This window comes from Trachurus trachurus, assembly GCF_905171665.1.
Source record: "Trachurus trachurus genome assembly, chromosome: 7".
In the NCBI taxonomy this organism is placed as follows: domain Eukaryota; kingdom Metazoa; phylum Chordata; class Actinopteri; order Carangiformes; family Carangidae; genus Trachurus; species Trachurus trachurus.
Window position 1 is genome coordinate 12554213 of NC_139901.1, and position 20634 is coordinate 12574846.

Below are 20634 nucleotides of genomic sequence, written 5' to 3' on the forward strand. Positions count from 1 at the left end.
TTCAGCCGTAGAAAAATAAACAATACAGTTTGGTTGTCTGCATGGCTGCTCGCTGCTTTCACTGGAACACGCAGGAAAAAAAAAAAAAAGGCCCTTGGTCCAGAGACTTCCAGCACCAGCAGCGAATGGAAATGTTCATTAATCAGTTTTATCTATCCCCTGCCCCCACCGGAGCCCTTCTGCAGATTATTACACCTGATGTGTTGAATAAGCTTGGACTCGGGGCTGCGAGTGGAACTGGCTGCTCGGTCTCTGGAGACAGACTGTTGGCTTCGATGCGAGGCTAGTAAAGCAAGCTAGACGTCTGAGGTCTTCCATATGCAGCTTAAGGTCCAAATAGTTCCAAAGGCTGCAGACAACATTGCTTATTCTGGCTTTATTAGCTTAGTTCGGGCAGTGCGTAAATTATTCAAATGGCATGCATCTAAAGCACAAGGGCTTCTGTAACTTTGTCAGGCCACTGAGCAGGAACACATCAGGGACATGGCTGTTGCTTTGGATGACGTTTTTTTCCATGTGGCCGACAGAATCTATTAGAGAATTCTCCAACTGTGCTAATACCGTTTTATTCTTTATTTTATTTTAATATGGCACAATACAGCTAATTAGTCCCCATTTTTCTGGGGACGTCCAAAGAGCCCGTGGGTGGCCTTGGACGCCATTTTTTTCTGCCTCAGCAGCAGGAGCTTTGAAGGAGTCCAGGCATTGACGAATCCAGGGGGTGGACCTGGTCCCAAACAGCTGACGAGGGCTGCAAGGATTTTTCATCACCAAATAAAATACAAACTGCAGCGTCTGCCATGAACAGCTTTTCACAGTCAGGTAGTATTTTCACAAAAATACTACTTGTCACGGCACATTTATTACTTGCACATATGAAAACGCACTTACACAGTGACAATCAGTTGTGTGTGGAAGATACAGAAAAGTCAGTTTTATAAAAAACAAAAAAACAACAGAAATATGTGCCCTAGTGAACGAGGTCTCCTGGTGACCACGTATGTGAATGTGTCCTGTTCAGTGTGTGGAGGAGTGGCCGTGGCCTTCAGAAGCGCACGCGTACCCTCCACGAATAGTTAGTGAGAACTTTCTCTTTTTTCTTCACAATGCAGGTGTATGTGCCCTCGTTGATGGCGTTGGCCACTATGGTGATGTGGTCGTCTTTCAGGGAGATGTAGTTGGGATGAGAGTACTCCAGCAGCTCCCCGTCTTTGTACCAGCTGCAACAGGAGTCAAGACATTAAGATGGTGCAGAGAGAAATCACGCTGCGGTCAGGTGGACTAGTGAAGCTGGGCATACTGTAGGCCCACCATTTCCAAAAACATAGTTGTTCAATTCTAACCCACACACTGCGAGTGAATCGTTAGATGTGATGCCAAAGCTCACGATGCATGTGCTCACACTGTTTGAGTCCCATACAGGACAAAGGATTTAAAGTATAAATAAATGAATACAGAAATAAACAGTTAACTGCATAAATGTTGGTAGTGAAAATACTATTTCTGTTTTTGTTTATTTATCTATGTATAGTATCTGTGTCCACATGCTTTGTAGGTAGGCAGTTAAAACATTGCGATTGGATAATGGTTACCATCAAAAAAGTTGAAATGTGGAAATGAATAAATAAATAAAAACAAATAGCATTTTCATTACCAAGTGTTGCATTTAATTATTTTTGTTTTACATATATGTATTTATACTTCATATATGTAATTTTTGAAATGTTTTGCCTTTCATAAGATTGTCATGTCATCACAACCTTGGTGCCTTTTGGCTCTTGTGGACCATTGTCAATAAAGATTAATTTGAAAGATTGAGGCAAGCTGGTTTAGAAACAAGGGTAACAAGGCAGAGAAAGCCGCTGCTTTGATCATTTTGTGACAAAATCTCAAAAACACAAGAGGCGCTTCTTCTCGCATTTATGTTGGTCGTGATGGGGGAGTAGGAACCATCAAAGGGGCAACTTGGCCTTCATATGTTTCATCCAGTGTCGTGTTGCCATGGCTTTTTCAGATGCCCTGTTGCCACTTTGCGCAATCGTAGTGACAGAAAAAAGCTCCAACTTGAACTGACATCAAATGAACCAACACGTCTGAAATGATATGTCTGAAATATCTATCTAACTATCTGATGGCCGTTTGACGCCCGACCATAAAAAAAAGCTACTCAAAAAAAAAACAGACTAAATTCACACACTGCGCCGAGCTCAACAGGACAGATACTCACTATACTTTGCCTCTCTTTGATGCTATTTTCTTCCCACAGCGAAACGTCAGCGTTTTGCCCTCGGCGACCAGCTTGTGTTTGGTCCTCGGGGGAGTGGGTGTGGGAGCCACGGTGGGAAAAGGGAATTCTGAGGAAGATGAAAAGGAAATAACTCGAGAGAAAGAAATACAAAAGATTAGACAACAACACTCCTGTCCATCTGAGCAGCAAGCTAAGCATTTAGCATCTCTCTGGTAATCTGGAGACATCGCTTTCCCTCGCCAGCACTGATAGCGGTCAAGAGTTTCGTTGCAGACACTTGCTCCTCTCCTCTCCACCCCAGCCCGTCCTTATCAACATAATCTCTCCCATCTGGTTTCTGACAAACACGGCCGTCTTTGCCTTGTGATCAACTCCACTTCTGCTTAAAAACAGTCGCTCTCGTTAATGCCACAAAAATCCAAATTGACCTTGTGTGTCTCTAACCCTCAAGCCACAGTCTGAAATTCCAGCGGTTTGGACTCGCTCAGGAATTTTCCACAGCCGTACAACATCTCCCAATCAACAATGAGGAACAGATTACTGCGAGCCAGGAATCGTATCCTCTTGCCTCTCTCCACACTGTCCCCTGTTGCTGACAAAAATCTCAGACAGCCACAACAATCTATGGGCTGCGATGGTTAAGAGGAGACATTTCCTGTTGTGCAACACAGTAAGACTCAGCACTCAAACGCCCAACGATAAACCTGAAGAGGATCGGATGCTGCTGCTCTTGCTGATGTGTTATCAATACATGGTGTGGACACAGCGTCCAACAGGTACCTCCTCTGCTCTCTTACTATTCTGCTATTCTCCAAAACTAAACCCCAACTCCTCCGGTAGCAAGTGCAGTTTCACTTCCAATGAGATTCCTGCAAACCCCCATCGCTGCTCTGCATGGCTGGACCTGTTGGCTCCCGTTGCTCCATTGGCAAACAGTTCACAGCAGCTCCTCACGCTGCTCAATTGAGAGAAAACTTTCTCTTTTTTTCTCTCTCTTTCCTTTTCTGGACGGCTGCTGCTGTTTTCTGCTGCTGCTGCTGTGTCTTACCGTAACAGAAATCACAGCTGGAGGGGCAGTGCTTCTGCATGAGCTTTCGCTTGCTGTCGCAATAGCCTTTGCGAGCCCAGGCCGGACAGATAAATAACCGATCCAAACATCCTGGAAGAGACAGAGGAGACGAGAGGAGTGAGGAGGATCAGACGGCAGCTCGCAGTCAGCAGCAAAGCAGAGAATTTGGACCCACAATCTGCTTTCGGTTCCAGTGAAAATGACTCACCATAACACACGCTAATCATGACTCATGAGTAGTTTATACAGTATTCATTAATGCCACGTTGGCTTTCAGTGTCGGCCATCAAAGACAAACACTGTGGTCTGCATTCTGGTTGCTTCTGACCAAAAATGGATCACAGGATTTCTACCACTGCTTCTTTGCAAGTGCATCTATAATTCTGCTGGTCAGACCACAAAAGGTTCCTGACGTCAGAGAAGTGACTGTGTCGGATTCACGTCACTTAATATGGTGCTCGCCCTCGCTCATTGGCACCGTTTTGATTTCTGGTTGATTTTAAAATTCTGGTTCTGACTTTTAAGGACTGAAATGATTCAGCTTCCAATTACACGTCAGATTAATCAGCATGTGTCCAACCGACAACTGGAGGCCCGCTGGTCCACCGAAGGTCAAAGCTTGAGTCTAAGGGTGGCCGGGCATTTGTCTTAACATCCTTTAAATCTCTTCCTAAAATACATTTAATAACATCTGATGTTTATATCATTCTAGCTCTAATTATTGTTTTTGCAAACGTAATGCCTGTCAGTTCTGGACAACATGTCATTTACCTGCTGCCTTTCCACACTTTGGTATTTTAGATTTTCCTTGTATCTTGTTTTATTTTTTTCTTGTGAAGCACTTTGTAACTTTGTTAAGAAAAGTCCATATAAATAAAGTTATATTTAATGTTATTATCCTCAAAACTGGGCCAAATCCCAAAGAATAAGATCTCTTGCAATGATCTTGATCATATCTGGACATGATCGTTATGGAAGCACATCCAGTCGTGGGGTCATAGTTTGAAACATCTGTGCAACTACATCTCTGGATTCTGGGATAGATAATTCTTGCCCTGATTTGGCCACATTCGGACTCCATTGCTCGACATGACAGCAGCAACATCACACCACCATTGTCTGTGAATTTCATGTAAGAGTCGTCAGATTGGGTGGAAATGAGGCGACACTCTCAATCGTCATGTCTGATCCCAGCATCAGAACTGGATTTGCTCTTAAGGTCTTGAAAGCTTTTCCATTCAGTCACTCATTGGTTTCATTTATTATTATGGATGGATCGAGACCTAACAGGTTTGCATTTGACTTCCTGCTTCTTCACGGGTCAAAGCCTGAAAGAAAAAAATACGTCATATTTGTGTTTTGGCGGAAACATGTGGACAGTGAACGTAGCCTACCATAGAGGCGGTGTAAACCCCACACCTCATCCTGTGTGATTAGCTTACGTCCCGTCAAAGTTGCATTCAGGTGCATTATAGCTTTGGGGTCCATGGAGTGCATGAGTCCCAGGACATGGCCGATTTCATGAGTCGCCACATGAACGAGATCTGTCAGCCAAACCCCTGCAAGAGAGACAACTGCTGGTTATTTACTTTCTTAATGTGATTTTCTTCCTTTTTGTCATAACAAATAAAAGACTTCTGCCTTTCTTCCAGCTGAAGCGCATGTTTCCAAGAATCCAGTATTCGTGGTCGTCGAAGTGGATCTCGCCTGTTGGCGGGAAGAAGGCGTGAGCCAGTTCTCCTGTGATGCCGTCGAAACAATGGTGCAAGTGGGACTGCAGACAGTCAGTGTGGTTGACGGGGTAGAAACCTGCCAAAACACAGAGGGAGAGACGCATACCTCAGCGCCAAGGAGGGAAACCCTCACTCCGTTATTTGTGCAGAGTGTAGAATGAAGCAGGGGGAGGGATGATGGATTACAAAGGACAGAGCTTTTTCAGCCTTCGCCCCGCAGGATGACGAGAATGTCACCGAGAATTTATGCAGGAGTTTTCACCCAGAGGGACAGATAGAGCATAATTTAGACGGCCTCAGTGTGGGCTGACATCTATGGAAGTTGTTGAGCATTCTTTTTCATTCAGAATAATGAATCATGCTGGATATAAGCTTGGTAATATAGTTGCGGTTGAGTGATTTAATGAATCGGGAGGTGAAGACATTTCGATGGAGAGAAAAACAGTAAAGCAGAAGTCTGGAGCTCGGGGCCAAGAAACATCTGTCAGAGGGTCGGACGCTGCCGCATGCTGAGCACCCACCGATCTTTATGTCTGCCTCCTGGTCGGCCGGCACCTCCCTGAAGCTGAACGGCGAGACGTCGCTCCACATGCCGAATGCCTTGGCGATGCCTCGGCGTGTGTCGCTGGCGTTTATCAAGTTTGTGGGGAAGGAGAGTAACCTGCCCAGAGACAACAGCAACGTGTGGTTAATACTTGTGCACACATTCCTCCGACTCTGCCAAAAACACAAAGGCTACTGTTCAGACCAGGAATCACACAAGTAGGCCTACTGTTCTACAAGTACTGGGACCTGTTCTTGTCTTACATATCTGGACTGTTCTGGACACCTCATCCTCTATCATCTATCGCTGCTGCTCTGTCAGGTGATGCGCTTTAATCATCATAGCTCTACGTCCCTGCAGCGTTAAACGACAGGAAGAATTGGAACCAGTACTTGTATGTGAGCTTGAATTTGTCCCATTTGAGCTGCTCCGGCGTGAGGGTGTAGCGCTTGTTCCTGGAGAGGTGAAGCACCTGAGACCGCGCCTCTTTGCGGATCCCAATGAGCAGCACAGTGGTGTGAGTTTCTTCCTTGGACAAAGAAAAACCTTTAATTAATCACTGAGAAGAAAACATCTTACTTTGACCCTACCCTCAAAGTCTCAGATAAGGTTTCAAGGTTCAGAGTTCAACTGCACAAAACACCTGAAGTTTGGCTTTTGTGGTGCTGAGTGTGGTGTGAGCTTCTTCCTTTGACAAAAAACTTATTTTCAACACCTCTCACTGAGGGGACCCAAACACCTTAGGTCAAGATTTTCTTTCCTTAAAGTCTGAATTAGCAGTTTCACCAAATTCCTAAGCGTAAGAGTTTTCTCCTTAACTCAGTTTTATAATTGAAGAACCGCTTAAAATCAGTTGAACTGTTGAGCAAAATGTGCAGGCAAAAAAACTTTGTCTCCACATTTTGCATTTTTTCCTCTGGCGAGGAATAAGAAACAACAGAGGCCTACAGAGGTTTTGAGAATTAATTACAACCCTTTGTCAAACCAAAGGGAACAACCAGTAATAAACAATGGTCATCAAAAGTCTTACTATTCGGCCGAATAGGGTGCAGCCTCACTCAACCACAAAGGTCTCAAGAGTCTGAACACCCTCTGTCAATATGACTGAGCCTGCCCTTAAATACAAGATAGTTGCAGGTAAACAAACCTTTCAAAGTACATAAATACCATTTTCTGACCCTTACTGATTAAACAATCATTCCTCTGTTTCTAAGACGATTAAACAGATTAAAACCAAAATTTTCCATTACACAAAACACATAAGGAACAAAAACTAAAAGTGCTTCTGACTCTATCTTAACGGCATGTTTATGATGATAGATGAAGGAAACAAATCTTTGACGTGTTTCCATGCAGCACCCTTTAGTAAGTCCTTTGCTATAAGAGAATTTTTAAGGTCTTTTGTACAGCCAGATTCTAACCCTTTGAGACATTCGAGGATGCAGTCAAACTGATTGGACATTTCAAGGAGGTCAATGAAACACTTTATATTCTGTGCAGGACTTAGAGACAGTTTGACTTTTGTCGATGCAGAAATTGAACTTATATTTCTCACCAGTTACGACTGTAGCTTAGCTGCCTTTGATTCAGGCTTTTGCATGCTGCTGCTTCCCAAGCACTATGTATGACCCTTGTCACAGATACATGCGTCTGATGTCTGATTTTTTTTTTTTTTTTTTTGGGGGGGGGGCACATCCACTGCAAATAGTTCCATCCGAGCGTCTGTGCTGTTTTTTACAGCCTGGTCCAACCATCTGTGGGCACGTGGCCTTTTAGTGCTTTCATAAATACTGTGTGGCTGGAGCGAAGCTGTGGTTTCTTCGTTCTGTGACATTTTGTTATCACACCAGTTGATACAATTTGTAACCTGATGGCTTCAAGTAACACATTTGTCTTCTATCAATCTGTGTGTGTATATATATAGCCTACTATATATATACAGTATATACACTCACATATATATTTAGTATACAGTGTGTTGACCTCATATGTTATAGTTGCTTGTATTATTGTTGAAATGCAAATAAAGATATTATGAAAGAAAATGCATTACAAAAGTCTTAGTCTGAAAAGTCTGATTCTACCTCTTCCAGGATTGTTGAAACGCTTATTGTTAGGTCGGCGTCTGACACTTTTTGTAAGGAAATAAAAAATCCTGAAGCATTTGAAACATCTCTCTCCAGCTTTTATTACTATGTCTAATCCAGTTAAAATACAGAATAGAAATCTTTAAAAACCTGAAGCTACAGCATTTTCTTTTCTTACTCTGGAAATAAAACTAGAGTAAGAGTGGATGGAGAGCAAATATCAGCCACTCCCTTCACTTTGTATTCTACACCCTGTCCACTGGTTCCTGGTCCTGCTTGGCCCAGTCAGGACATGTAGATGCCGTACTTCCTTCATTTCCTTACCAAAACAGTCTGGCAGACTGTCTGACAACTGCGGCTGCAGAGCTGGACCTCGTCTACCGCCCCTGCCCCACCCTCCTCATGTTTAAGATAACGTCTCTGTGTTGCATTATATGTCACAGTTGCTTCCCCTGACCTCGACTGACTGGAGTCCCTGCGCTCAGTGATTTATGAGGTGTTTAATGTCGTCACGCCGGCTCAGTTCTTTCCTGTGTCATGTCTTGTTATATTCACTGCAAATCTAATCTCACACTTTGGCACAAATCAAAAAAATGAACCATAAACTGTGAGGCTGAAACAAGAGGATTAAACTAAAGCTTGCAGACAGTGGTGGGCGCTGACTCAGAGCACTGTCATACTTCTCGAAATTTTGAATCATGCAAACAGTGTATCAGATGACCTTTGACCTTAATTCACTGACTGACTGTTTATACTCTCAACTGGCTTTTTTTTTTTTTTTTTTTTTTTTTTTTACAACTTCTGTATTTTACTCTGAAAACCCACAAGGAGCTTATCTAAGGCGGTTATGTAATCCCCACCAGCAGCTGTCAGGACTGAGATATAATAAGAGAGTGTGGCAAAGGAAATGACATAAAGCTCTCAGTGTCACAGTGGGAGGATGGCACTGATCGACTTAACACATTTATCCAATTCACTTTAGATATCCACTTCATGGTCTAACCTAATTACAGTTTTCATCTAATTTCTAAACCTTAAAGCCAGACATTAATTGGATGTGATGTGTCTGCCATTGGCTGAGCTATAAGAGTGATTTCATCTAATGATGTCCAACAAATGGTGCGTTTAAGGGAAACCCGGAGAAACGATTGAAAATTGCATGGATATGACAGTGGATCCCTGTTTAAAGTATTTAAACGCTGAGACTTCACTTTTATGTAATGAGAGTAAAATCACGTCAATGATGCTGAGGCTACTTTGAAAGATCTTCCAGTTTGTTCAGACTAGTTTTGACTGGAGACGATACTTCATTAAAAAATGTTGTAATTACATTTTTCCTTCCTGGCTGTCAAAAGTACACAGTTTGTTTAACACATGATAATGCACTTTAATAATCTTTATCGACTTGTGGTGAATTCGGCATATAAAGGATTCACCCAGTCCCATTATATTTCCATATACCTTAAACTTTCACATTTACAGTCTGAACTACCTCTGTGTTAGAGGAGGACAGTGAACTAAAGTTTGACGTGCACTTACAGCATTTAGTTGTTGTTTTAAATAAGTGTTTCCTCGTGCAATAACACTACTGTATATGCCGAGTTGAAAAGTGGACTTAAACAATTAAAAATAATTTAAACCAAAGTACCCCCGACACGTGGCTCCACAGAAACGTGGGGTAAATCTTAAATCGCAGAATTTTGAAAGTAGTTTGGTTTTGTGTTTTCTAAAATAATCAACTCACTTAGACTTAACTTACATAACTTAATAACTCCAAACCAGACAGCACACTAGACACCAGAGAGGAGTTGCAGCTTGCACAGATCATGAAGTGGTCACAGCATACCTCTAACCTCCAGGTGGGAAACGCTGTGGTTTGCTGCATCCCCGCAAACAGCAGCCCGAGCAGCGCAGCCGCCAGCAAGGGAGCGAAGCCCCGGCCGCCTCTTCCTAAACTTGTGGAAGTCTGACAGCGCACCATGGCTCCGATAGCCTATCACACCTCCAGGAAAAACAACAGAGAAAACCCCTCAGCGAAGACTACACAGGTTTACCATCTATGCCCGTGACGTCTGCCTCCTGGCCATTGCGCGCTCCGGTATAAGTGCGTTACTACTGGGGGGAGTTCCTGGTGCAGTGTGCGGCAGCGCAGTCCAGCCTGCGGACCGGGTAGTGGAAGCAGTGCAGACTGCATCAGCTCTGCGCGGCTCTTTTCCGCACAGTGCGCCGCTGCCAGAGGGCTGGTTTCACATTACTGTAGCTGGGGCAGGGGGTCAGTGTCGAGACAATCTAATGAAAACCAAACGCGCTCTGTCCATCAAACCGCGCGCTGCAGGTCCGTTAAAGCAGAATCAGATGGTTGATTTTGAACATGATTTTCTGAGGTTTATGTAATGCTGCTGGGACAAAGCGCAGTATAGTGCAGCACACACACACACACACACACACACACACACACACACACACACACACACACACACACACACACACACACACACACAAACACACACACACACACACACACACACACACACTGCAGAGAAAACAAACCAGACACTTGGACTGAGGAAGAACGGCCCTGTTACCATCTCAGCTCCAAACTAAACCCTACTGAGCATTTTACCATATGAATTATTCCAATTTTTTTTTTTTTTTTTTTTTTTTTAGCTTCAATGAGTTTGTCTCTTACATTTCTGCACAGACATTTTTGTCAAAACGTTCTGCAATTTGCTAACATCCTTATCCAGTGAGGATGATAATAAAGAAAAACTTTACATTGGTTAAGGGGCCCAAAATTAAGAGCACTGGAGATCGCAGGCAAACATTTTTTAAAGGAGCATTTTTTTCAAAGGTATTTTTAATTTTGATATGAAAAAAAAGTTTAATTAAACTGTTAATCCATCAATACACAAAAAAAACACCATTAAAAAAACTGCATAAAAATGTAACCATGTTCAAATTTCATAATTATGTAAACACTTTATGCTGTTTCTGTAAATCTATTTTTGAATCTTGAATATTTATTGATTAAATATGAAATGTTTTTTATTGTATCGATGGCATCCCTGGTCTTTCATACTGTGGGATAATGTGTGATTGTGTGACCAAACATATGACTACAGTAGCCTACAACACCTGGTTGCTCGCAGGTCTCTGCTGGTGACTGAAGGTGACCAAACTGCAGACAGGCATCATCAATAGTGTCTTTTAAAACTCTTCTTTTTTATTGGAAATATTTCATGAATGTTCACATGACACAGACCATGTATATTTTAAGTCTACTTCATTTTCTATTTTAACTTTTGACTCACATCTTCTTACCCTGTTCTTAAGTGCATTTTGTTTGCAGCTGTTTAAATGGCCCTGTTTTTTATGTGAAGCAATTTGTGACATTCTTAGGGCAAGTGCTAGGGTATATGAATAAAGTTTAATTTCATTTTAATGTACCTTTGTGTATGCTGTGAAATTTATAAAGCTCTTATAGTTTGTTTACATCTCTAAATAGACCCTAAGGTTCATGTACAGACTGAGCACTGGGTGTTGCACCAAAGACACATTGTAATGTTGGATTTATGTTGTGAATGGAGTTAGGAGGTAGTTTGTGTTTCTCTTTAAATGTGACTTTTGAGGATAACATTTATGCTTTTTGTAAATGTATGTTTTTTGTATTTTGTTATTATTTGTGTGAAACTTGGACGTCATGGGACGCAAGACAAATTTCAGAGTGATCTGACAATAAAGTATTATCTTATCTTATCTTACTTGATTGATTCAAGTGTAAAGCATTATGAGTGAGCTGCGCTTCCTAATTAAATTATAACAAGAACAACAACATCATCAAACAAGGACCACAACAATAATAAGCAAACGTATGAGTATGGAGTATGGAGGAGTATGTAATTGAGGTGTATGAGAATTATATACCGTATACATGAAAATGAATGGAAACAAAATATTATAATATATTATACAATAACATATATATATATATTATTGTCTAATCGTTTTTTGAAACAATTGTTTCCATTAATTTTCTTGTACCAAATTATTTGCTAGAATTAAACACAGGTCGGAACCATTCATGACGAGCGCTTGTTTCCCAGAGCCCTGTCCGCTGCTGCACTCCTGTCGGAGGAAATGGCGGCCGTCAGGTGCAGCAGGGTGTACGGGGGCCAGCCAGTGAAGTCTCCTCGGAGCTGACACGTAAGCCGCCTCGCCGCCTCTCACCGCACCGGGCTCTGCGGGCACAGAAGTATGTTTTTAACCGGAGAGGAGCCCGGGTCGAGTCCGATACTGAAGCCGTAGCTGGTAAGAGCCGCTGTCCCCGCTCGGAGAACATTAGCTCCACGGCTAACCCGTTAGCTTTAATCCCATAATCTCACTAGTTAGCCTGAGGTTGCTCCTCCCCCTCCCCTCCCCGTGATCGAAGTCCGCGTTTGGTGTAGTAGAGTGGGTGGTTTAAACAAATGCCACGTGTTTTTACGAGCTGATCAGTTCGCCAGCGGTAGCTCAGCTCAGGAGCCGCGCACCTCCCTGTGGTTTATGAAAAAGTGTCTGGCAGGAAGGTTACCGTCACTGTGACAGTAACCCAACTGCTTCCGGTCAGTGTGTGTCCCTGCTGTGTGCCCTCTGTAACCCCGGGGCCGAGTGCGATCTCCTAATTAACAGATACGCTGCTACAACAACACATGGGAAGATCAGGTAATCAATACTTAAACAGAGAGTGTACATTGTTAACTAATTTGAATACGTGGACATGCACGTCCTGGAAAAGTATTACTGGTCTGATTATGGCGAATAACTTTTTATATCACTGCATCTCTGCAAACTCTCTGCTGTGACATTTTCTTTGCTACCTAGCATGGGGAACATAAACTCAATATTACCCTCATTTTAAACAATAGACATGCACTGCCATAATGTAACTTAATCTAAGATGACTAGTGTTTGATACTGGTACCAATATGTATTTCAATACTTTTCGATACTCCTCCATACTCCATACTCATGTTTGCTTATTATTGTTGTGGTTCTTGTTTGATGATGTTGTTGTTCTTGTTATAATTTAATCAGGAAGCGCAGCTCACTCATAGTGCTTTACACTTGAATCAATCAAAAAAAATTAGTACCTATCCTGTCCCCTTTTACTTTTTATTATCATTATGTACATAGTGGAAACACTGCTAAAAGCTCACTGATCCTCCCAAGACACACAAATGACTGCCTGTAAATGGGACAGTGTTTGCATGTGGTCCTAACTTTAATACAAATTAATTTCAAGTTGTGAATATTAGGCCTGGACGACACCGATAAGAAGACAACTCGAGAAAACGCTGGATAATTTGAAGTGGAAACGCTAAATGCACAACACACTCAACATCATTACCCTGGACGCTGCGAGTGACAGGCAAACAGCCAATCATTTAACAGCCGTGTAGTTCTGTAGCAGCAACATCGCAATGCAATGCAATGCAACAGAAGAGCAGATTGCTTTAGTGCCGTACAAGCTTTTTAGTACCGGTATACCTAATAAACCAATAATATAATACAGTAGATGTAGCACTTCACAAAATACAAAGCGTATGGTAAAGGAGAGGCAGAGGCGCCCATGTGAACAATGTCACCATTGTCACGTTATTGTGCATTGTTGGCACCAAGTGTTGTGGTCTGACAGAGATGTCTCAGCCTACAAACCGTATTATCCACATCATGCAGGAAAGCACGTTTGTTTGGTACAAGAATCAACAAAAATCAAATAATTTTAATACATTTCAGTGTAAATGAAATACAAAAACAACCATTCCAACTAAAATTGTAAGATCTGTCAAAAATAATTGCATGTTCTCTGAAAAAGTTGAATTGAGGTAAACTGCATGTCGCCATTAAGTCTTGAAGACATGTCACTTCTCGTCCAAGACGCTTCTCACTTGGATGAGAGATGAAATGTCTACCGCCACTTCCAGTTGACCTAGATTCAACTCTCTCAGAGAACTACGACCTGGATGACTACGAAGCTTCACAGACCATTTATGTGTTGATTTTGTTCCACGTGTGTGAAGGCTGTGGCTTGTTTCATGCACTATCACCTGTATTTTGATTCCTCTGGTTTGTTTTTGTTGTTGCAGGATCAGCAGACTGATATTTGGGAACACTGCCGGTACTGTAGACGCCCTGCAGAAGAATGGCCAAAGAGCAGAAACAAAGCAGGGCAGAAACATTTGTTCTGGCTGGATCTAACGGTCACAATGGCCAGCAATGGCAGACTAGCATGAATAACATGGTCGGTCACCCTGCAGGTGCTAACCACATGTCGAGGATGGCGCGTGTTGCATCAGACGTCAGGCATAAGTGCGCCGCGTACGTGCTGGCGCTGAGGCCGTGGAGCTTCAGCGCCTCGCTCACGCCGGTGGCGCTGGGCAGCGCCTTGGCCTATAAACTGGAGGGCTCTGTGGACTTGGTCATCCTGATGGTGTGTGCGGTCGCCGTCCTCGTGGTCCACGGGGCGGGCAACCTTGTAAACACCTACTATGACTTCTCCAAAGGGATTGACCATAAGAAGAGTGACGATAGGACTCTTGTGGATGAAATACTGGCGCCGCAGGATGTTGTTATGTTTGGAGCGTTGTTATATTCCTTAGGCTGCTTGTGTGCCACTCTGCTCTACTTCCTGTCTACGCTCAGACTGGAGCACCTAGCCCTTATTTACTTTGGTGGACTGTCCAGCTCTTTTTTATACACTGGAGGTGAGTAAATCATTAACTTGATTATCTTGGGTCGCTGCCTCATGGACACACACACACATGAGTCTCACATTGAAGCTTCAGTTCCAGGTTCTGGCCAAACATTTGGAAACAAGAATCAAGAAAATGTATTGTTTAAAATGGTCACTATCATGTTTTATAACCAAACAGGAAACAGGTTTATTTGCTTTCAAAACTCACATGATGATGATCATCATTTTATTTTCCAGAGGACATTAGATTAAAAAATGATTGTTCCAATCCACCAGAAATTCAATATAATATGAATTTTCTTTCTGTTTCTTTTCAGCTCTAGTTTTATAACAAGGTTTTATCTTAAAATATATCCACTCTTAAGAAAGGAGGAGTCTTTCACTTTAGCTGATCAGTGCTCTCGTGGTTACATTTGAAACCATCACACGTTGAACTGAAACTACCTGCACGGCCTGATGCGAAGTGAGAAAATGTTGGTAGTAATAGTCAGTCAGCTCCACCAACTGAGGCACAGTCGTCTGTTTTTTTGTGCTGATTTGGTCGAACTGGCCCTTTAAGGCACTCAGCGTCTTTTCCATACTTGTCACTGATGTGTTAGATTTCTTGTTGAGGTAAAGTCCACTGGACCAAGTTAAAATCTGAATTCAACTCGGTCAAGTCTGAACTAAGTCTTTCACAAACTTGACGAAGACACTATCAACAACACCAGAGTAGGGAAACTGGTATTGTCACCTTTTCCCAGTAATTTCACACAGAACTCACCTTTTTTTTGCCTGATGCGGGATTCGAACCGCCTCAACATGGGGTGACAGCTCTACCAACTGAGCTAAACGCCGCCCCTCCACTGATGGTTTTAATTGAAGTTTAGTTAGGTAGGCTAATGAAAAAATAATAATGGAGCTCAAAACTGGTCTAAAAAAATCACCAACAACAATAGATATACAAATAATGATAATAACAATCATACTAACAGCAGGTTTTCCCCTTCTTTTCCTTAAGTAAAAATAAAAGCCACAAAAAATGTAGTAAGACAAAAACCTTTGTTTGAATCCGTGTGTATTTGTTGCATTATGGGAAGTGTAGGATCCACTGGTGTAGTGCTTTTAGCATGCGAGGGAATAGAAGTCAGGATATCAATTAAACTGTGTTTAAAATCTAGTGTCATTAAATGCTGCTGTGTCTCTGTGCTGAGGGAACTGATGTGGAGCTGTTGACAGCTGTTTAAACATCTGTCTGCTCTCCTCCCCCAGGCATCGGCCTCAAGTACGTGGCGCTGGGAGACGTGGTGATCCTCATCACCTTCGGCCCCCTGGCGGTCATGTTTGCCCACGCGGTGCAGGTGGGCTACCTGTCGGTGCTTCCGCTGGTGTACGCTGTCCCGCTGGCCCTCAACACGGAGGCCATCCTGCACAGCAACAACACCAGAGACATGGACTCTGACAAGCAGGCGGGCATCGTCACGCTGGCCATCCTGGTGGGCCCCACCCTCTCCTATGTCCTGTACAACCTCCTGCTCTTCGTCCCCTACGTGCTCTTCTGCATCCTCGCCACGCGCTACACCATCAGCATGGCGTTGCCTCTGCTCACGCTGCCCATGGCGTTCCCGTTGGAGAAGCAGTTCCGCAGCCGGTGCTACGCAAAGATCCCGCAGAAGACGGCCAAGCTCAACCTCCTCATGGGACTTTTCTACGTGTTCGGGATCATCCTGGCGCCGCCCGGCAGCTTGCCCATACTGTGATTCATTAGCTCTGCTATCTTGACCTTTTGTTCCTGTTGTTATAACACAGACTAGTTCATGTCCCTCCCTGTATTTGTACGGACCTGTCCGACATTTTTTGCTGGCTTTAATTTATTGTTTTATTTATATGTTCAACAGAGATTTAGTTTAGTTCCTCCTCTGTGACACAAGCATCTTAATTAATGTGTTTTTTTCAGTATTGAGCCTGTGGTACTGTGTTGTTCAGAGTTCAGAAGTGTTGGTGACATTTTGTAGAGGTGGGCAACATTTTTATTCATGAGCACAGACCATTAAAAACTACAGTTGCCATATTTGTAGTTCTTCATGACACAGAAACATAAATAAACCATTATTCTCACGGTGTACTCTCTTTATGGTACAATTTAATTTGATAATTGTGAGCCAAATAGTATTTCATGGGGTTATAATAAAACTCGCTGATGGTGATGCTCCATGTGTTTATTTTGAATCAGTGAAGTCATATTTCTGAGATGTGACACTTCAATAACAAGCAGTAGAATTTTTTTACTGGTTTAGAGGCAAAGGTTTTCATTGATGTTATGTCTCCATGTTGGCCCATAGAGCTGGAGACACAAGTCAACCATCCTGTTCTTGTGGACATATCTCAGTACAACCTTGATGACAATTTGACAATTTGTCAGAAATATTCACTTGTACTAAAGGATGGACGTTAGATCTTAGTGGTCAGAAGTTAGCCGTAAGTGAAGACTTCACACAGCAGATGTGAGAGAATTTCAAACAAATGGTTCATATTTGTTACTTACAACTTTGGATAAACATGGATGTAACCTTTAAGTGGTCAGAGTGGAGGAGGAAGCAACCACATTCTTTTTTACTACAATACAAAATATATATTCCATTTCAGGTTAACAAAACAAACAAGAAACATTCTCTCCAAAATGGTAAACTACTGTCAGGAAATCACACAAACATGAAACGATGAGAACGTATATTCTGTTATATGAGCATTTACATCTTTGTTAGTGAGAGATAGAAAAGTTGGTGTTCAGCAGGACAGAGCGTCTGACATGTTGCAGTGTGTTCACTGTGTCCAACCTTTGTGTCTCTGTGTGAAGTGACAGTGTGAACGAGGAAATCTCTTTTATCTGCTTCCTGACACTTCACCCATAACACAGCTCCTTTCATTGTGGTTTTAATTGAAGGTTGTCTTTGTAGTTTCATTAAACTCATGTGTAATGGTGAGGTTGTCAGCAGGAGGCGCTATTGGACAACCTTTAAACCAACAGGCAGGACTTATTCATTACTTTGTGTAATTACTGATAAATTCCCTGTCTGCAGGTTAAGATACACAGTTAAACTGGTGGATGGTGTTATTTAATCATTTATCCAAAGTATATTTATTGTTTCAAAACAACAGGAAAACAGCAACAGCAAAGAGCACAGCATAAAATTGCTCTAAACAATCAATATGAACACAGTGACAGTCATAACAAAGTAAAATGAAATAAAATAATGTAATTACAATTCAATATATTATTTTATCTCCAACCCCTCTGTCTTGTAAAAAAAACTATATTCATGAAATGAGAATATTATTCTGACTCCATGAAACCACTTGTGAAGATTTTGACACAGCGCAACAAAGAGCACCACATGTAGTTGTTATTTTCGTGTCCTCCTGTTGTTACTTTGCAGTCTGTGTGGACTGTCCTGTTGTTTGTTCTCTCTCTTTTGGTGCAGGCTGTTGAGAAAACATTTTCAGTCTTTTGACTCTCTTCAGATTAGCCGCAGCGCTCTTGTGCATTTAGACTCAAATGCTTTAATTGGGTTTTTCTGAGAAGTTCACCTCAGGCTTCACTTACATAAATCACCTGGCCTCCCTCTGCATCTCTGTGGGTGGTGTGTGTCTGCCTCTGTTTCCACCCTTAGCCCCGAGACATGTGGGCCAGATGACTGGGAACCTGGAATCTGCCACTCCCATCTTGTATATGTTAGAAATAATTAATTAAAATCCTAATAAAGAAAATCACATCACCCTTTGTCTTTGTGATTCAGTCTAGACATAACTTTAATGTGATAATGTCAGCATGGCTGGTATTAAGGACATTCATCTAGTTCTTTAACCCTGTGACATGAAAACAGTGAAATAAGATGAGACTGCTGAAGGACACACAGCCACCAGGGGTCCAAAGACCTAAAAACAAGTAGAAATTTGGTAAACTACATGTTTGTTAGATGTTCACTGTCCATGAACAGGTCAGGGCTGACTATTGTTTTAATTAGTGTTTTGATGTTTTCACACACTAAAGTAAATTGCCACTATTTTTTAATTGCAGTTGCATATTCTAGCTAGCTATTATCTTTGTGAATTTATGAATTAGTGTGCACAGATCTCTGTGTCTCTATCTGTGAAATGAAAATCCATTTTAACAAAAATATTAGTTACATCTATCTTTATTCAGTTGACTGAAAAAAGATAAAAGAAACAGTTTCTGTCATATTTAATTGTCAGACAGAGAAATAGCTATTGGAGGGACAGACAGACAGACAGACAGACAGACAGACAGACAGGCAATCATGTCTTTTTCTAATAGTAAGATAAGATTAACCCTAACCCTAACCCTAAACCTAACCCTACAAAAACCGAATGACACTTAATGACAACGTTATGACGTTTGACATTGACATAATGTTCATGTTCATATACATATATATATATATATATATATATAATATATGCATAATGTTTATGACAAGTTCATGACTGTCATGTCAGTCTTATGACAGTGTCATGTCACTCTTATGACGATACCTTCAAGTAAAGTGTTACCAAGAGTTTTTTCGATGAAAATTATGACTTTTCTATAAATACTATAATTATTTTATATGATTTTTTTGTTATGGTTTTCTAGAAATATTCTGTCTTTTTTCCAGTATGACTTAATGTATTATAATGGATTTCTTTCTTAAATATTGATTTTTTTCTGTCTTTTTTTCCCTAGAATTATATGACTCCCTTTCCCCCGGAAATATTATGACGTTTTTCTTTGATTCTCCCGTCTTTTTTCGTATATGGATCTCTGTTTCTTGTGACCCCCATACTCCGCCGTGAACTAACAGCACCTGGTCGAATGGAGGACTTGTTTTATTTATTACGAGGAGCACGTGAAGGCAGCATTAGCAGTGACGCAATGCATGGGCGTGTTGTCATGGCTGTGTGCTGCAGAGCCGCACAGTGTAGTAAATACTTATTTGTCCTAAATCAAGTCATGTCGGTGATGGTGGCGGACAGCGACACGGGATTATATCCGAGCACACAGTGAACCTCCCTGACAGAGGCGAGGTGAGTAGCTACACCGACGAACAAGCAGACTTTTATCCCACAGAAAGATAACCAAACATGGGTTAGCTAGCTAGCGTCAGTGGCAGACAGGCTATCACCACCACCACCACCACCATCATCATCATCATCTGCTGCTGCTGCTGCTGCTAACACACGCAGAAGTCACCGATTTAATATCCTACATCCTCCGTGTTATATCGTAACAGTCACACGTTTACATCTGTTCAGACTGAACATGTTCAATTAATCTGTCCAGAGTCGAAACAGAGATATTTATATGGACGATAGGAAGCAACGCTGCCCAGATTGATGATCACATTATTTTTTAGGAACTGTCATTCGGTTTAATAAGAAATACTGATACCGTGTTTGCCGATTAACCTGATTGGTTCCAACTATCGACTAGTCACAAGTTTTTGGTGTAATTATGCCCAGTTATTACACTGGTGTTAGTGAACGAGTCACTGTCACTTCATGAGAGACTGGAAATGATCAGAGCTGTTACTTTACCAGCTAGTAAGCTAAGTCACTCAGCAGGCTAACCGGCTGGTGGGAGGTGTTTTGGGCTTGTTTCACTGTACCTGTCAGCGTCAGCCAATGGTGGCGTTGTGTGTAACATTTCACTGTTTGGGTGGTGCGAGCAGACACTGACACCAGACTTCAGGGGTGACAGTTGAGACCACTGCTGCTGATGTGACCCCCCCCCCCCCCCCCCCCCCACACACACACACACACACACACACACACAGTCAAGATTGCTCTGACATAGTAGCCACACCCACATAAGAGCACACAGTTTCACACTCACTGCTCTTTTCTCTCTGTTGGTTCCACAAACCTAGTTCACCGATAATCAAGTTTGAAATGTTTTCTGGCTTACATCACAGACATGACTAGTGGTTCAAAGAAACAGATCTGAAGAAATGGGGAAAATATTGAGTGGAAATTCTCAAGGTAAGACTTTGAAACACTTGGGATAACTTTTGGAAGAGGGTTTAACTCCTGTTTGTCTTTCTGGTGGCAGTTTATTCACATTTTATAGTTTTCTTGTCTGGGAGACATGTGTTTTTCTGTGTTTTTCTGTTTTTCAGTACTTGGGTTTCCTGTAAATTCTTGGTTTATTTTTCGTTTCATGTAGCCGGATGATATTTGGAGA

At 42.0% G+C, this 20634-nt stretch overlaps 3 protein-coding genes across 5 annotated transcripts in view; 2 read left to right on the plus strand and 1 right to left on the minus strand.

Annotated features, from left to right (window-relative positions):
* Positions 1–498: 498 nt before the first annotated feature.
* On the minus strand, positions 499–9890 carry mmp23ba (matrix metallopeptidase 23ba). Its single transcript, XM_083974802.1, has 8 exons — positions 9528–9890; positions 5987–6123; positions 5572–5711; positions 4959–5126; positions 4712–4876; positions 3297–3407; positions 2228–2354; positions 499–1220 (listed from the first exon to the last, which is right to left on the minus strand). The coding sequence occupies exons 1-8, from the start codon at positions 9660–9662 to the stop codon at positions 1046–1048; spliced, it is 1158 nt and encodes a 385-aa protein (XP_083830928.1). The 5' UTR covers positions 9663–9890; the 3' UTR covers positions 499–1045.
* A 1867-nt stretch (positions 9891–11757) lies between these two features.
* ubiad1 (UbiA prenyltransferase domain containing 1) lies at positions 11758–16600 on the plus strand. 3 transcript variants are annotated; one of them, XM_083975176.1, is made up of 3 exons: positions 11758–11989; positions 13807–14424; positions 15666–16600. In XM_083975176.1, exons 2-3 carry the CDS (start codon positions 13863–13865, stop codon positions 16151–16153), a joined length of 1050 nt encoding a protein of 349 aa, XP_083831302.1. In that variant the 5' UTR covers positions 11758–11989; positions 13807–13862; the 3' UTR covers positions 16154–16600. The 3 variants fall into 3 exon arrangements, with proteins under 3 accessions (XP_083831302.1, XP_083831303.1, XP_083831304.1); XM_083975177.1 differs by having other exon boundaries at positions 11814–11884; XM_083975178.1 differs by lacking the exon at positions 11758–11989 and adding an exon at positions 12078–12382.
* Positions 16601–19341: 2741 nt separating this feature from the next.
* mib2 (MIB E3 ubiquitin protein ligase 2) overlaps positions 19342–20634 on the plus strand; it is a 52634-nt gene continuing 51341 nt past the window's right edge. The window contains exon 1 of the mRNA XM_083975665.1: positions 19342–19478. The gene's annotated coding sequence lies outside the window, so the exon portion shown is untranslated. The remainder of the gene's footprint in view (positions 19479–20634) is intronic.

Bases quoted from the DNA above. Each gene is read 5' to 3' on its own strand.
- mmp23ba (XM_083974802.1), bottom strand. From the start codon at position 9,662: ATGGTGCGCTGTCAGACTTCCACAAGTTTAGGAAGAGGCGGCCGGGGC. The intron at 3,408-4,711 runs GTAGGCTACGTT...TGTCTCTTCCAG, and splicing joins GGGTTTACACCGCCTCTATG to GATGTTTGGATCGGTTATTT. The intron at 2,355-3,296 runs GTAAGACACAGC...CATCTTCCTCAG, and splicing joins CAGCTGTGATTTCTGTTACG to AATTCCCTTTTCCCACCGTG.
- ubiad1 (XM_083975176.1), top strand. From the start codon at position 13,863: ATGGCCAAAGAGCAGAAACAAAGCAGGGCAGAAACATTTGTTCTGGCT. The intron at 14,425-15,665 runs GTGAGTAAATCA...CTCCTCCCCCAG, and splicing joins CTCTTTTTTATACACTGGAG to GCATCGGCCTCAAGTACGTG.